Below are 17,670 nucleotides of genomic sequence, written 5' to 3'. Positions count from 1 at the left end.
ATGGTTCACAGAAATTATTGTTGGATCCTGCATCAAATGGTTGTTCTGTGTATCTTTAAAATTTCATAACTTGCGCGTCTGTGCCTACCTTTGGTATATTTAACATAAAAGCCCAAGGCCTCTGACTTTTCTATTTATGTCCTTGGGGGGTTGTGTGCAGCTTCTATAGGCTGTTACAGAGAACAAGCCTGAGGACAGTTGACTGCACTGATCAAGACTGTCTTGTATGAAAGCACGATCATCATAATAGAGCAGAAGTGGTTTGTCTTTGTGCTTCTCGTATCCACATGGAAAAACCTCTTACCATTATTATTTTACATTATATAATAACATTGAGTTGATGCAATCTCTTTAGAGGCCCTAAAACACATTTTCTCTATCAGCTTTTTACTATGAGTGATAGGGTCCCTCATGAAAACATACAGAGATTTCTGTATGTTTTGTTTTTCTCTGCTGCTCTCACTGGTTTGCAGTGGGCAGGACTTAGCTAGAAAAAAAGGTGATGTCGCGTACGCCTGAGAACCAATCAGGATTTGGCAACATTTGAATCAGATGACAGTTGATGGGTTGTTAAATTACCATTGATCAACACAGCCCTGATTATGGAAATTCACCAAGCTTGTTGCAAATCTGCATAAATACAAAAGACAGTGTCAGTTCGGTAGCCTACTGTGTGTTTGCTTTTACTTTACGTGTGTATTTTTTCATTTTATTTTATACATTCATGTTAAAACGTGGTGTGGTACCAGTATCATTGGTGTCCTGCTTTGCACTGCTGCCATATCTTTCTAAAGTTTGTTAGATTAAGCCAGTCACCAGACACCAGTGGTCACACCGGACCAATAAGGCTGCGGCAGCAAAAGCCCTGAGTATATTGAATTGAGCGAGGGTGCGTTTCACTGCTCATGAATCCAGCCTTTAATTTGGTAGAGATGGAATGTGTTATATTGAGTGAGTCACATATCTCACGCTTTAATGAACAATAACTGTTACACCTTGGAAGTATTGCCTTTCTGAACTAATTGATGCTTGTTGAACTGTTAATATTTGATGTTCTAGCGAGGAGCTGAAGACTGAAAGGGGGACTCTTCAGGGGCTTCAAAAACATCTTGGATATTTAGATTGTTGTGTACCAGTTTCTTCAGAAACACAAGACAGCAGGAATTATGCTCGAAAATGCAAGCCAGTAAATTCAGACTTGACCTGATTCCATGCACCCTGTTATCTCCCTTAAAATGTCAAGTACCTGAATACGCTGATCAGGGCATGAAAGTACTTATATATATTATGTCCTTGAGTCCCTGAGATTAGAATTTCCATTTTAGGCGAAAATCCTTTGGAAAGCCAAATATCACATGCTGAGTGTAGAAAACTGGAAAGGTTACTGAGCCTTATCTGCAATTATGCAAAAACACAGAGATTGGCCGAACCCATGTTCATTGGTACAAAGGGAATCTACAATGCCTTGATGTTGCTTACAGCATTCTCCTGTTAGATACAGATGTGTAGCATACAGCACATCCTAGAGGAGAATATAGGCAAGAACAGCTGACTATACACTACTCACACCTTGTCATGTTTTGAATTATGAATACGGGCAATTAAACTTTAAATCCCCCCATAGTAAAAAAGATAAAGAACACTAATTAAAGTTTTTTTTTTTAATATTGGGTTTTAATGTAAGAGCTTCTCATTTGCACATTAGATGCAGAGGGATGAATCCAGATAAAAACAAACTGCTTTCGTTACATCCAAGGCTTTGTGTTTTATCTCAACAATAAAAGTGCTCAAATTTCCTCCAACACCAAGGTAAATACCAAGAAATCTGTAAAGCCTTATTCTCTTTGACCCTCCTCTTCTATCAGCTCCACTGACATGGAGCTGCTAAGATGTTGACAACTCCACTTCTGCACTCAATGTGTCAACTGTTTCATTTCCAGAGGGAATTTTTTTTTCTTCAGAGGAAGAAAGACTTTGGACAAGAAATAAAAATTTTGGTACATGGGTCACATGATAAAACCAGCTCCTGCTATCTTTTCATCAACACCTGGGAATATAAATAGTTCAGTTTAAAAATAATGTCTTTCATCTTCGATTACACCTCTTAATATTCAATATGAGAGCAATGGTGCCCCCTTGTGTAAAATATAATTAATAGTCTGGTAGTAATGTGCATACTACTGTAGGTAGAATCTAATAAAATATACTCACAATAGAGACTGTGCATTGTTTAAAACTTTAAGTGTTTCACCTCTATGTCACCTTCTGAGGTACAGCAGGTTATCTGAACATTTTTATTCCACACTCATACATTTTCCTCTGCAGCAAACTTATATCGATTCTCTCCCCAAAGTGAAGGGCATTCCCTCGGTCTGTCTTCAGCCTCGGCCGCTCCTCAGACAGACTGCAGCTCTATCCTCCGCTGTCAGAGCTCTGGGCGTGCTGCACTGCCCTGGGCTCAGTCAGCCGGTCGTAGGACAGTGCTGTCATAACCTGCAAAAATGTACAGCGTGATATGGCTTTAGAGAATAGAGAGCACCAAGTAATAAGTAGAGGCTATCAAAGACATGCTGAGTTAAGGGTTTTACGGGGAATTACACCCCATAGCTACTGTTTTTCAGTTTGGGTATCTGGAAAAAAAGAAAAGTTTTCTTAATCCCCAGCTTCGAGTTTCAATGGAGAAGATACTCTGAGAATAGAAAAGTAAACATTATGAAAGACTAGTCTATATCAATTCCAGCTTCTTGAAAATGCAGAAACTGAAGCAATTGTAATTAAGCATATTTGAGGACATATTCTCATTTCCTTTCTTGTCGAGGGCGAGATGAGAAAATTGATACCACTCGTATGCCTGGTCAGTAAATATTTAATCTGGTTTGCTTGGCAGGACCTGACTGTGCACTGGCATATAACTTCCCTTACCACAACGTAGCCTACTGTTATTTTTATGTTGGATAAAAATGACATGTTACTGAGCCTTAAAGGTGCTGGTGGCTGTATTACAGACAGTAGACTCTTAGCCTAGCTTGAAGTCTGAAAACAGAGGGATTGGGAAAAAAAGGTAACCCTTTAATTCACAGGCTGTTAATTACACGATAATGTCAAGAAATAGCCAAGAAATAAGGATTAATTGCATCATGTCTAGAAATAGCCTAGAATAAAGGTCAATGTCATAGTAATGTCGAGAAATATAGCGAAGAAATAACGATTGATTGTGTAGAAATAGCCCAGAAATAACTGCAATAATAATTGCAAGGACTTGGTGGAGAAAAATTTTGGCCTCTCCCAAAAAATTCAAAGCATGAAAAGCATGTGTAATCTTTTGCCTTCATGATGAAAAACATGACATTACTATGAAATTGACCGTTATTTCTAGGCTATTTCTTGACATTACTATGCAATTAATTGTTATTTCTTGACATTATCACCTAATTAACAGCCTGTAAATTGAAGGGTTGCCAAAGAAAAATATTACATTGGTGTCTCTACAGCTACAACTAATTAAACATAAAATATAAGTATAATGTATAATTTTAGTCTTCAGTCCTTAGAACTATTTAAACAAAATTAAACACAATATGTTTATTCGTGAGCTACTAAATACTGTTTCCTGTCTTTCTGCTAAGAATTGAGCTAACTAGCCGGATGCATCTTTGTGTCCAGTATGTGTATCTAACTATTCAATTGTTAAATCAAATAGTGAATACTTACACATGAGTTACCTTAAGAACACAACACAACAAGCTGTTTCCCCTGACCTCAGTCTTATTTAGATAACAAACTGCAGCCAGTATTGTCATATTTGGCAAACAGACATGAGTGGTATCAATTTTCCAATATTCAATGAAGCATGTTCTGCTTACTGTGATCATTATGAGGAGAGCTAGCATCATGCCCAGCATTATGTACAAGTTATTGGTCAGTCCTCCAGCCCACAGAGGACCCAAGATGGTGGCCAAGCCTCCGATGGAGCGTCTGACGCCTTGGCTGAACCCTTCAGGTGACACACGACAGATAATCAAAGGTTAATTATTTTGTGTACAAACACTAAAATATGGCACTACAAATGCAGCATGAGCAACTCTATCTGCATCACAAACAATGGGCAGCAGCTTCTTGTTTTAATAGCCTACATTTAATAGTGAGCAAAAGCAAGCAGCGGAGAGGACCAGCACCAAAAATGAGCCAACCTTGTGTTTTCTCTGCTGTGACTTTGGAGAACAGAGACACCTGAGACACGGCCACAAAGGGAAGCCCCAGCAGCTGCAGAAACACCCCGATGATGAAGGCTGTCAGCTCCCACCCATAACCACCTGGCAGGGATTTAACAATAATACCACACTATTACTGAATTGCAAATTTTTGCCTGCAAAACAATATTACTCCGACTATATCTATAGGCTGAAATCTACCACCACCTCTCACATACCTATGAATATATTTTGTAGATGTAACACCTATTAGATTATGATATTTTGTTTCTTTTTATTTCTAATATGTAGTGAGAATGACTCAAAGTGTATGACAGATCCTACTTCAGTAGTCCAGTCCCTCTTCTCTCGGTTTTTAAGTTCCTTCCACAAATGGGTTGGCACCACCAGAGATAGCTCTATCTGAAAATGAAACCACTGCCAAGCTGGCAGCCGCTACATTTTTGTTCTCTGCTGCTTCGCATCATGCACATGTTTGTGTGAATTTGTGCCCACTCAGACTGTTGGATGTTCCTGCATAAGCTGAAAGTCTGTAATCTTACAATCGAAATGCATTCTTACCCTATGAAATGTTGGGGTTTTTTAGTAGGTCAGAATTTTATTTTTTATTTTTTTTCACTTTTCTTATAAGGTGTCTGCCTTGTGCGTTTGATTTCTTTGTCTAGTTGCTTTAAGTGTAGCTGTGAAAAACAGCAAATATGTAGGATATACTTTAACAAATAGCATATTTGTCCAATTAGATTACTGTAATCCTTTTATATGTACTCAGGCACTCTCAAGCTCCAGCACCTGTTACTTATAATCAGAGCGATAAACGTGACGAGCTACAACAGACGTAGGCCAACATGACCATACAGGATCCAGTTTGCCTGTATGATCTCCTGCTGGCCTGCCACAGCCTGAATGATATCATTTACAGAGCACATTCAATTCAGTCGGTGTGTAACCCAATATGGCTCCACTGTGCTCTACACATCCGTCGCACAGAAAGGATTTGGCAAAGAATACAAGGCTTTTTTCTTTTCTTTTCTTTTTTTGGAGTCTGTCTGAGCCTTTCACATGTGTGTCTGGGTGTGTTTGTATGTTTTCCCGGACCAGTTCGCACCTCGAGGGTTGCAGAGGAAGATGAGGCACCAGATACAGGCGGCGCAGCAGATGACCAGGCCCACGGCCAGCACTGCTCGGTCCGCCACCTTCCTGCTCAGCCAGCGCACAAAGAAGAAGCCCAGGATGACCTCCACCCCGCACAGGCTGTACATCAGGCTGTTGCCCAGCTCACCGAAGCTGAAGTAGCGCTGTGTCATAGGAGTCACCATGGTCTGGGGGTTTTTAGAAAGATTTCACAGGGGGGCAGTCAGTTAGATGAAGTGATTCAGTCAGAGGGAGAGGAGGAGAGTCTTATTAGAACTGAAACAAGCACCTTTTAAGTCCTTCAAAGGCTTCATTCAGTCCACATCAAAAGGAGCGTTCTGTTTTGATATTAAAATGATTATAATCCAGGTCAGCACAGTGTGACTCTTCAGTCACCACGATTTAATGAGGAGAGAAAACGCCTCTTCATTTTCCTCAATGTAGGGATTGATTATGTTCACTTGCTACTTTCGTTATATTCTGAGCATTAAGCGATACATGATTATTATCTCAAAGTAATACAGCAGGTCTTCCCAGGTAAGGCTCAGATGGATGCAGTGTGGATGAAGCCCTGGGTAAAATAGTGTGACATTGTGTGAAATGTTTGGAAACTCAGGCTGATGGATCTCAACGGTAACTGCTCTCACCTCCAGCGCTGTCTGATTGAAGAGAGTGATGAACTGAGCCGTGAGGAGAACAACCACCTCCTCTCTCAGGAACTCTGCGGAGTGAAAGACAGAGTGATACACTGAAAAAACCAGAGAAGCCAAAGAGAAAATCATAAAACAAGCTCAAGCGGTAACATGAAATTGAAAGTTTCGACTGGTGAGGTATGTCGAGATAAAGAAGTTTAAAGAGAAAAAGAAAAGTTGGACTATCTGAAAGTAATCTTTAGACTGAAAGAGGCAGGCGTAACGAATCCTGGCTGGTTGGTCTTGTTGATCCTCTAGTCCAATAAACTGTATTTCTTTTTCTAGAGATAACTGTGAGTTTGGTTTTTAATTTTGCTCTTATATCCAAAACATGATAACAGGAGAAAAAAATGTATTTTAATAAATTCCAGATTTTGACACCAGCTTTTCCTGGAACGCAGTCTCCCTTATGGACTTGGAGAGGAGGAAAAATGAGCTGGGCTCGCTGCTAAATTTGGAAGTACGTGCCAGATGGCTCAGGGAATGGGCTTGATATTACAGTGTGTGATCTACTATGATTCAGTTTCTCCTGTTTGGTGTTTGCACTATTTTTTATTTATATCATTTAATTTTGGTGCAGTCCTACATCCGTATGTGTGCATTATATATATGTGTGTGTCGTGTAAATTTGTGTTAATATGGCTTTGAAAACGTTAAATGTTTAAAGGGGCTCTCAAGTGACTTAACATTGTACTTCCATAAAGTTGGAGGACTTGCAAGGGACAAATGAAGAAAAAAAACAATGCAGCAGAGACATGCTGACTTTTAGCAAAACACTGTTCTGCATAATGTGTTCCCTGAGACTATTATTGCCTTGTAAAAAGTCCACAGACCTGACATAACCCTGATGACATCATCAGGGTTATTTTCACTGACTGACTAAGACACCTCCTTAAGTCTAAAATTATCTTCACTCGTAAAATTGCTGGAGAGAACCTTAAAATATCGCAATATTAAAAAAAATACAAATTTAAAAATGTAAAATCAGCAATGACAAATGCACAGATTATAAACTGTGTTATCAATCAGTCTTAAAATTTAAATATGTTTTAACACTTATACTGTACAATGTCTGTCAGCAGCTGGTTAGCTTAGCTTAGCAGAGAGTTACTCTCTATATATTAAAGAGAGAAAAAACCTAGCACCTACAATTTCTGTACACATTATAATATATTATCTATCTAATCTTTACAATAGAAAAATAAAAGCATCAACTTTAAGCGTTTGGATGTTGTGGGTAGAAGCAATTTGACACATTGAAAGTCCCCGCAACCTTTAAAGTACTGTAGGCTACTATGGAAGGACGGAAACCAAACCAGTCAAATTTTTGTTTTTTGGTTTGTGTCTAAACAAAACATGTTAATTCTATGATATCTGTATTTACAGAACTGTCATATTATAGCTGCAGACATGCTGTAACAGCTAACAGACTCTCATACTCTACATGCCAGAGCTATCCACCAGTTTTACTTGAGAATTTCTGGTGTTGCAGGATTTCTTTAAAACAAAATGGGATCAATAAGACGAGTGTTGGGCACATGATCAATTCTGCCTCTATTTCGTCCACAGGTCAACCACAGCAAGACAGTCAATAAAGAAGGAAGTCTGCTATCCATCCCTGTGCCACATCCTCAAAGAGTGAGAGAATCGATACAACAGTTTGACACACACGCACACACACACACGCACACGCACACACACGTCGTACACCCACACACATTTTCCATTCTCTGGTTCTCTCTTGAGGAATTCTGCATGGTGTGTCAGATCAGATTCCCTGTGTATTGATTGGACTTGTGTGTTTGTGTCTGGCTCATGTCAGAGTGTGTGTGTATCGTAAGTATATATATCTGATGTCAGATGTCCTATTGGATTAGTGTTATAGTAGGTTTGCATGGGATTGCATGGGATACACGCAGTGATTGCTTGCAAGTATTGATTAACTTCTTCTATACTTTCCTAGAGTCTGTGTGCGTGTGAGTGTGTGTAGATGTGTGTGTGCTCACTGTAAGCAATTCAACAGATTAGAGCAGATACCAAACATCTCAGGCAGTGACACCTCCTCCTACATGAGGCCCACAGACAGGACTGAGGAGAAAACTGACAGTCATTGTTGAGGACAGGTACGTCAAACCTGCTCGCTCACCTCTGCTGGCGCTGAAGTTTCCAAAGGGGTTGGAGACTGTCAAGACATCATGGACGGGCTGCGTCTCAGACGGGGCGGAGGTCTCCAATTGGCTGGAGCTGACAGCTCTGTAGGTGAGCACCGGCTCGTCGTCATAACCCATCAGAGGCATGTCCTCTTCGTCGGCCTCCTCCTGTTTCATCTCCACCATCACAGCTCCGTCCTCTGAGGTGATGGGTGGGACGTCCCAGTACATCGCCAGGACCACACACTGGAGCAGCATCCACAACAGGCACATGAAGATCTGAGAGTATAAAGAGCAGATGAGAACATTTTAGAATTTAACCTAAAAAAGTGTTTTTCATGACATTTGATACATGAATAACATTCAAAAATAAAGTAACCCAGGACGGTTCAATCAAGAGAGACATGCGGTGTCAAATTATGTGAGAAAATGGGATAGGCAGAGTGACTTTGTTATATCTCATTGAAGCTAAATCTGTGCTACAGGTGTTTTATTCAGAGACTCATGAGATGGAAATAGATCGATATGGGTTGTTACGGGCCTGAGTATTGCTGCAGGTGTTTTGTATTCTTACTCAGAGGAGAACAGAAAAATGCATGTGAGGCAGGAGCGGTGCCGAATGCTCAGCAACTATTTCTGTAGATTGTTTCTGTATTCATGAGGTTTTTGTAGAAGCTTAGATTACTGATTACTGATCTGGATGCTGTTACCCCAGGAGACGTATACTTGTTCACAACAAAGGGCCCCAGTTTGAAATCACACAGCCGCAGGAACAGGTTGAACGCCGGCCCTGGAGAGACAAGAGGAAGTGCTTTAAAGAGGAGATGGAATAAAAACAGGAGGATGTGTGGAGACAGCGCAGCCTCCACCTTGGTGATTTTATTGAATGTCTTCTTCTCACAGTTGAAACTGCACATCAAAGAAGACATCACAAAATCTCTCTCTGTCTGATATTTCTCAGAGGACAGGGAAGGTGGAGAGTTGAGATGACACCACTCTCTGTGGTAAGATGAAGGGCAGGGGTGTAGGGGAAGGGGTTGGAGGGGGGGACGGACCGACAAGGAGGCCAGCCTGTCGACAGGCCATGATGGCAGCGAAGATACCGGCACGCTCCTCTGGCCGAGTGCTGCGGGTCAGGAAACCGAAGATGCAGGAGCCCGCTCCTGCCCCGACACCTGAGAGGAAGAAAACCCTGCTGTTACACCACCACAGGGTCTGCATCAAGCTAATACAGTGCATGCTCTGTTTGTTATTTGCATGTGTATGTGTGTACCTGCTACAAGTCGACTCCATAGTAACAGCCACTTTGAATATCCAATAAAATACATGAAATTACCTGAGGACAAATAGAAATGGCAGAAAATTTACATTAGGATAAATGCTAGCGCCACATGAATCTCTCCTATATCTCCAAATTCATACAAACATTCATGATGACCAGATAATGAATCCTAATTTCTCTAGATTTCAGATAAACATTTAGGATTTTAAATGAAACACCTCAACAACACGACAACTACAAATTTCAAATGCTATTTTTGCCATTATGTAGGTTTATGATCAACCTGTAAAACTAATGTGTTTCAGCTGCAGTTTGAATTTGAATAGGCTATGATTAGCAAATGTTGGCAGATTAAGATGGTGAGCATTGTAAACACTACTACACATTCACCTTTAAGCATTGTCATGTGAGAACGCTAACTTTAGCTTTTAGCTATTCATTAAATAGTGGTATGTAACAGTAGTAGTAGCAGTACTGGTGCTGACTATTCTCATATACAGTATATATTTACCTTTTTACCACTTTATGTAATATATACACATCATTGAATTTCAATGAATGGAATAGGCTATACAAAAATAAATAAATATAAAGTCGAACATAAATCCAGGATAGGATGTGAAATTGATAACCTAAAACAATCTGCTAACATCTATGGTGACATCATAAACATTGTTGTATGGATGTGTGTGCGTGTGTTTTATTTGTGTTTTCCCTTTTCTTTGAATGGCTACTCTGCATTATAATCAACATATTAAAGTTAATTGGTCCCCATAATGCATTGTAAAGAGCAGTCTATGATATGTGCTCACAAACTGAGAAGTAACTTTATGCAATTATGTAAAAAGGAACTAATTAAAAGAAATGACCTTAGACCTGTATTTATTTTCATCTGAGCACATTAAAGGTTTCTACATGGATCACATTGCAGTGTGTGGTGAGTGGTTAATATAAAAATGATTTTATATACAGACCCCAAATACAGAGTTTCACGCAACTGAAAGCATGCTCTAAATTTCTGTCATGTGATTTGTCTTGTGGCACGACAACTCACCCGCAATCTCAAAAAGATTAGAAAAAAGGATGATGGACTTTGTAGTTTTGGACCGGTCCGACCAGAGCCCAAAAAGCGGGCCTGTGAGCAGCCCGCTCAGACTGAAAGCAGACAGACCCAAACCCAGGAAATAAGGAGGGGCCTCCAAAATCTGCAGGTACCTCCATATTGTAGGCAGAATGACGGCTGAGACCACCAGAGACAAATGATGGAGGACAAGCACAGAGACAAAAAAACAATGGGATATGTAAATGACAAGCTTTGTTTACCCACGGCAAAATGTATTTGAATTACATCAGATGTCAGATCCTCAGTGAAGTGAGCATGCAGCCAAAATGCCAAGCAATTTTTTTGTTCCAGCCTGCTTTAATGAGATCATTATCACATGTCTTGAAGTCTATAAAGCTTTCATAGTGAACTTACCATACTCAATGCCGCTCAGCATGAATATCAGTCCAATGGTTAGAAAAGTTAGATTCCTCTTTTGGTGATTATCCATTGTGCTCAGTGGCTTACTGCCTTTTATACACCGACCTCTGACTGTACATGTTGTTGAGAAATGTTGTTCAGAGACTTAATCAGATAACAGGAGACACTGTGCGTCCAATTACCACTGCTGGCCCGGGTAATCAGGAATTTGTTGCACCATTGTACAAGGCCATTTCAGACCCTCACACAGATAGCAAACAGATCGTATAAAGCTCCTGCAACTGAAGAGGCTGAGCGAGGGTGAGAGCTGAAACACAGCTTAGAGCGCATCGAGTCAGCGGTGAAGACAGTGCAGTCCAGTATGAAACGAGTAGTCCATTTTCATCACGCATTCATGTTAAAGATGAAATTCTGTTTGAGACGCGTATACAGTGCGGCACCATGCAGCGAGCATCACGGGAAAGGCAATGTCTCAGGTTACCAGGTGAGGTAAAAGTACACTGAGCTTTATACATTTTTAATCTTGTTTTCTTCAGTTTCATCAAAAGCACTTGGTTCTCCAACAACCCTGTGAAGAAAAGTGCAGGGCCTGTGTCCTCTCCTTTGTAGGCTACAGATATGAATAACTCTGTTTTTGAATAAAAAGAAAAAAGAGAGAGGAGTGGGGTGGGGGGAGGGGGCTCATTTTACCAGTTTATAAACACATTCAATCACATTATAGTCATTAAGCTATAAAGGTAATAAATAATATCAGATAAAACATGAAAACATTTCCCAGAATATGGAGCTTTAAAACGAGTGCATGTGATAAGAGAAAATACTCAAAATAACACTCTATTGTATTCAATACTGAATAAATTAGGTATGACATCGCTGTCTGTTATATTGAATGGTTGGCTCCATTTCCAAGCTGCTGTGGTGTTCCTTGCCTTGGGCTTGTTATATTAAACAGAACTGTCACCAAGTTAATACCTCCATATGTTTTTCCAGCAATCCATGAATAATACAGGGAGTTTCGATTGTTTGAATAACACATATAAACTCGGTGTGTTGCACTCACACTCTCACACACTCACAAGGTGTTGGGATAATCTGACAGGTCTCCAGCTCAACAACCTAATGGGATAATGAGACGTCGCAGGACACACGTGTTTGGGTTAGTATTAACTGAATGAGTGTGTGAATTGTGTGTGAGGATGGTTGATCTGACCCACGGCGGCAACTTCACACCTCCTTCCTCTTGTCTTCTGCTCACTGCCTGTTCTTCAAGCTGGCTTTGTTGTTTCATCCTGTTCAAAAAGTTAATAATCAAGAGGCGATTCAGGTTTTCCATGACAAACTGCTGCATGCAGCCGAGTCGCACGGGGCCCACTGAGAGGCCATTAGCATCCTACCTGCCTTACCTGTGGCGGTTTCTATAGAAACACACATGAGAGAGGAAGGTGTTGTTGCACTCACCTTTGAGCCTTGGTAAACAACAGGGAGTTCCCCGGTGAATAAACTGCAATCTAGTCGTCTCAGTCAGTCAGCAGCACGCTGCATCGGAGCCTGTTGAAGACACAAGATGATGTGTGAGTTGTTGACAGGAGGACATTTGACTTTCAGAAAAAGAGGCGCTTGTTAGGTGGCCATACTTACTTGGTGCTGGGAGGTGGCAGCGATAGGAGTGGGCATGTTCTTGAGCACAGCTTCTCCCCGGAGGTCGCTCAGCATCCCCATTAACATCAACCTGCAGGGTGCTCGCAGGCGGCAGACACGGTAAGAGAGGACAATCGACTGGGCCAGGCAGCCGGGCTTTGAAAACACTGTTGGGAGTTCATTATGAAGGAAAAACACTGGTGAAGTTTAACAAGTTTTAGATGCAGATTTCCTACTCTTCGGTAGATATCAGTATGTATGATTATCCATACTTTATTTGCCCGTTAGGGGTGTGAAAGAATTATGAGAGTTAAATAATTAAATAAGACCAATGGATAGAACTGACAGGTTTGTATTGACTTTGACTATATTGACTCAGTCAATATTGCATCCCACCATTGTCATGAAGATTATTAGCTGGTAGCAATACGTTTTCTGTCCCTGAAGAAACTTTTGAAGGAAATTACTCATCGGTTTCATCAGTTAAAGGTCCCTTGTGTAGTAACAGAGGTGCCATATGAGTGGGTTTGGTTTTGTGTTGGTTACATAATACACAACCTATCTGATGTTTTATGACAAAGGAAATACATTCAAAACATTTAGAGGTCCCGAATTTTACACTCTTGTTTTATTTGAAATATTGTGTATTGTTTAAGCAAAGACCATCTCAGTGTCATCTGACTTCCCCCTCTCTCAGTCAGAAGAAAGGAGGCTCTGATTCTCTCCTCTGATTGGCTGTTGACTGGTTTCTGATTGATCAAATAACATATTATAGCAGATTTCAGGTAAACACTCAAAGAAACAAAATCCTGAAGGTCAGATGATATGTATTGGTGGGTGGGGCTTCTGGCTGTGTCTGCTTTCTTGTGACATCACAAAGTCATAGAAGTCCTGACAGCTCATTTTAAGGTACTGTTTCTGAATTTAAGTATAAGTGTTAATGTCTCTGTGGACTGAGCACTTTGGGCTACATAATCGAGATCTGTTTTATAATCAAAAAGACATTGATATGAAATCTCACCTGTATGGGAGCTTTAATTTTTAGGTTACATGTTAATATTTAAAATGTTCTCTAAAACCCTGTGTTATGACAAAGGATATCTTGGCCTTCATTTTCATTTTTTGTAAATCTGTTGCTTATAATTCACATGGAAGTGCAATACTAAACCGCCGGGGAGGTGTATCTTGTCACTGAAACACAGTGAGATTTCTGTTTATAGCTTAGAAATGCAGTTAAAGCACTAGTTTTGACTGGTTAATTTTTTATGAGCTCTCTGTTGTGCAAAGCTGAGTAAAAAGAGAAAATCCTTGGGGAGGAAGGTTATTTTTTTTTAAATATTACATAGCGCTGCCTCCAGTTTAAATTAGAAAATAAGTCTCAATCTTTGGACTGAATCATATGTCTTCACCTGAATCTTCATTAACTGCTCAGATACCCTGTCCTCCTGAAATCTCATGCTGTTCAAAAGAGTGAAAAATGAATCAAATGAACCAAATCATCTCGAGTCGACAATGAAATTTATTGATGCACTTAATAAAAAAAAATTGAATGTGAATTGCTGCTGAATTAAATCATTATATCCCTGGTAGCTGTGCACGTATTCATATGTGTGTGTCTGTGTCTCCTCCTTATGAATGAGAGACACAGGGATCTCTTCCACTCTGCAGCGGGACAGGAGTGGGAGTGGAGTAGAGGGGGGGACGGACGTGGAGGACAGCAAGCTCGGTCCCAGATGCCGGTTTCAAGTGTTGGGGAAGACAGAGCCGTCCTGCTGGGCTTTGCCATGATGACCTTCTCTGTGCTCATGTTCTTCGTGGTTGGCATCACTTTGGTCAAACCCTTTTTTAAAAGGTACATGACTAGTTTTAACTTGTACATGATATTAAACAATAATATGAATTATTACTCCTGCAAATATCATGAAAATCCAGTTGAAACTAATTTTGTGTTTTAATCATTAATTCATTATATTTTGATGAAACATTTTCTGCATGATAAATGACGTAATCAATCAACAAATAATTGATTATCAAAACTCTTTTTTATCAACTAATTAATTGCAAAGTCCTTAGATAATTAACACATTTAAGAGAATGTACTCTCTAGATCAACAAGGAAACTTTCCTTAAACATAAACTATGAGCAATATGAGGTAGTAACACCAGCATGGCCACAATGACAGTGCTGTCATGGTGATGTTCAGGAGGATTAATGTCTACCTAGCATGCTTACACATAATTAATTGGCACTGAATGCAAAGCACAGACAAAGATGGTGAGAGAGTCATTAGTATCGTAAACACAGTCATTCCCTAAAGTACAGGAAATCTGATGATGGTGTTAGATGAGACATTAAAAGTCAGAAGACTTCAGATGTTGAGATATTTTGCAGTAAGTGAAAAGTCAGTGGGGTATGTGCAAAATGTCATGGCAACCATCCAATAGTTGCTAGAATATTTAAGTCTTATCCAAAAATGGTGACTGGACCGAGGGATAGACTGATGTTGCCATGGGTAAAATACAATTAGTGCATCTGTGGTTTGAGTTTAAAGGTGTTAGGGAACACCTCTAACCTGTCCAGACTCTTGTTTTCCAGTAACTGGGTGGAGGAAACCAGCTGTGTGTTGGTGCGAACCGACATCCTTAAAGACTGGGTGGACTGCAGAGGTGTGAGCACAGTGCCATGCCTCAGGGTGATGGTTAACCTCACGGGCTCCAACCAAAGCGCTTTCCTTCACTTTGATGAAGAATCTGTCCTCCTCACTCCGGAGGTAAGGATTTATCAAACTTTTAGAGTGCACCTGTAGCCAATGTCATATCTGGCCCTCTGTATTGTGTTTCCCACGGCCTGCCCTAGGTGGGGTTTGATCCCACGACCTCCTGCTAACCGATGCTAACCTCTTCGCCAAGAGGTTGACGATTGCTTGGCAGGTTGGTTAGCACGTCTTTTATGGGTGGAGTGAGTGCACAGCCGTTACACTCACCCCCGCTGAACTCACTCCACCCAGGGCATCCGGGTCACGGCACCACTGTAGCCGATGTCATATCTGGCCCTCTGCGTTGTGTTTCTCACGGCCTGCCCTAAGTGGGGTTCGATCCCACGACCTCCCGCACCGGAGGTGACGATGCTAACCTCTTCGCCAAGAGGTTGACAACCGCTTGGCAGGTTGGTTAGCACGTGTTTTATGGGTGGAGTGAGTGCACATCCGTTACACACCTTTTATTTTTATGAGACTCAGGCTTGAATCTGTTTCGCACCAGATGTGATGTGTCAGGTGGCAGGATGGAGACCCAGACCCAGGAGGAGTGGATTTGAGCATTAAAGCTTCATGTAGGACCTTGTTTCACAGGATAATGCTGGTTTTCATATTATAAGCAAGGACATAAAAAAGCAGCAAAAAACTGAACAAGCTGACAGGATGGAAAACTAGCAGCACACTCCTGTGCCCTTGTGAATAAGCAGGCAGACATTATTAGGAGGTGCTGCTCCCCAAAGAGATTGTATTGAATATTTTTCAGTACCTGTGCAGCAAATAGAGGCCAGGGAGGGCTTTTCCTTTTTTAACAACCTCAATTAAAAAAGACCTTGCATCTCATCTGATTGTAATCAGCAGAATCGACTGTATCAACCAGGTCAATGATGGAAAATACAGCGCTGTCATTTATTTTCCTACAGTGTTTCTACCTACCCAAATGTCAGATGGAAAGAGTTGATCTCCTGGATGAAGTGCAGAGAGTCAAGAAGGCCTTGGACGATCAGATGAAAAACCGCTCATCGTGCATCACCGATCCCACGGGCAACCCCAGGAATGCCATCCTATGCAAGAAGTACACGTTGAAGAAGACCCTGTTTGCACTGCTGTGGCCGTGTCTGATGCTGTGCGGTGGAGCTCTGATGGTGGGCCTTGTGAAGCTGACACAGTGTCTGGCTTGTATGTCCTCCAAGGTGCACAGTGAAACTGCAGGCAACAGATTGACGTCAAGATCCACCCAGGGAAAACTGTACAGACTCCTTCGGCGAGCCAGCGTGCAGTCGCCCTCTTGATGTATTCAGGGTTTATCAGAAAAGAAGGACAAGGACAGAGAAAGGCTCCTCAACCGACTGGTGGTGGACGACTGGAAGGAGCCTGGGATTGGGAAAAGATGGCTGATTTAGGCCAGTGTCCCCAGAGACGTAGTAACCACCACCACCTGGGACTCTGCCCAACACTTTGGTAGAGCTGATAATGTGAGGATGATAGAGCAGATGAGAGGCGGGGGCTGCAACTGATGGAGAGCAACAATGCTGGAGAGCAATAGTGCATCCAGTGGAGGGCATCGTAGCAACATCCACCATCAGGCAGCTGAAGGAGTCGTTGGGCAGACCCTCAAGGAAACATCAGGGGCTGCAGATTAGAAAGAAAGACCACAGCAGGTCATCAAGAAGATCGGGACACACCAGTCTGATCAGGCCGCAGCTGGTGACTGTCCCACCAGTCTGATCAGGCCGCAGCTGGTGACTGTCCCAGCAGAGGGTGTATTGTGGATATAAAGCCTGAAACACACTGAGGTACACAACCGATGGTGTGTCCCTGAACATCTGTTGCTAACTGGTTAACAGGGTGAATTGGGGCCGGTATCAAGAAAACTGATCAGAGCTTATTCTTACAAGATTGAGTAGGTCTATAGCACAAGAAAACCTTGAAATGTTGAGAAAATAAGTCCAAAATATTCTTCACAAGGGCTACAGACATTTCTGATCCAGAATCACATCCCTTGAAACCGATCAGCTTCATCAATAGCCTAAATAACAAATACTGTACTATACAAGATGTGTTTGTTTCATGCTACACTCAGCTATAATGTTGGACATAGTGCATAGTTTCAATCAGAATAATGTATGCTGGGGAAAGCCAGTTTGGATCACCATGACAACAATTACTGGCCGCTTTTTAAGAGGAGAGTGAAAAAGTTGTATTAAGACTTTTCTTTCCAGAGTGACCTATGGGAGGTCTGATAAATTGCCTCAACTGATGTCACTGAAAAACACAAATAAGAAAAATATAAATATAAGCCTATATAGAAATGTGGAGGTGTGGAGTTA

At 41.2% G+C, this 17,670-nt stretch overlaps 2 protein-coding genes across 2 annotated transcripts; one reads left to right on the top strand and one right to left on the bottom strand.

The window, feature by feature from the left end:
- Positions 1-1,186: 1,186 nt before the first annotated feature.
- On the bottom strand, positions 1,187-11,198 carry mfsd8l2 (major facilitator superfamily domain containing 8-like 2). The gene is made up of 11 exons (XM_085804850.1): positions 10,944-11,198; positions 10,521-10,706; positions 9,458-9,520; positions 9,240-9,359; positions 8,895-8,974; positions 8,181-8,463; positions 5,990-6,063; positions 5,317-5,530; positions 4,191-4,313; positions 3,864-3,994; positions 1,187-2,493 (listed from the first exon to the last, which is right to left on the bottom strand). Exons 1-11 carry the CDS (start codon positions 11,017-11,019, stop codon positions 2,413-2,415), a joined length of 1,431 nt encoding a protein of 476 aa, XP_085660976.1. The 5' UTR covers positions 11,020-11,198; the 3' UTR covers positions 1,187-2,412.
- A 1,072-nt stretch (positions 11,199-12,270) lies between these two features.
- On the top strand, positions 12,271-16,632 carry kcnmb3 (potassium calcium-activated channel subfamily M regulatory beta subunit 3). Its single transcript, XM_085804558.1, has 4 exons — positions 12,271-12,707; positions 14,236-14,439; positions 15,184-15,358; positions 16,264-16,632. The coding sequence occupies exons 1-4, from the start codon at positions 12,622-12,624 to the stop codon at positions 16,630-16,632; spliced, it is 834 nt and encodes a 277-aa protein (XP_085660684.1). The 5' UTR covers positions 12,271-12,621.
- Positions 16,633-17,670: the final 1,038 nt, after the last annotated feature.

The sequence above is a fragment of the Trachurus japonicus genome, chromosome 17, assembly GCF_045865225.1.
Source record: "Trachurus japonicus isolate A0001 chromosome 17, Traja_1.0".
NCBI lineage: Eukaryota > Metazoa > Chordata > Actinopteri > Carangiformes > Carangidae > Trachurus > Trachurus japonicus.
The sequence above is the reverse complement of the archived record's forward strand: the minus strand, read 5'-3'. Positions and strand labels throughout refer to the sequence as shown.

Excerpts from the sequence above, each read along its gene's own strand:
- mfsd8l2 (XM_085804850.1), bottom strand. The coding sequence starts at position 11,019 with ATGGATAATCACCAAAAGAGGAATCTAACTTTTCTAACCATTGGACTG. Across the intron at positions 4,314-5,316 it reads CTTCCTCTGCAACCCTCGAG|GTGGTTATGGGTGGGAGCTG; the intron begins GTGCGAACTGGT and ends AATCCCTGCCAG. Across the intron at positions 3,995-4,190 it reads CACAGCAGAGAAAACACAAG|GGTTCAGCCAAGGCGTCAGA; the intron begins GTTGGCTCATTT and ends TGTCACCTGAAG.
- kcnmb3 (XM_085804558.1), top strand. The coding sequence starts at position 12,622 with ATGTTCTTGAGCACAGCTTCTCCCCGGAGGTCGCTCAGCATCCCCATT. Across the intron at positions 12,708-14,235 it reads GCTCGCAGGCGGCAGACACG|GGATCTCTTCCACTCTGCAG; the intron begins GTAAGAGAGGAC and ends TGAGAGACACAG. Across the intron at positions 14,440-15,183 it reads GTCAAACCCTTTTTTAAAAG|TAACTGGGTGGAGGAAACCA; the intron begins GTACATGACTAG and ends CTTGTTTTCCAG.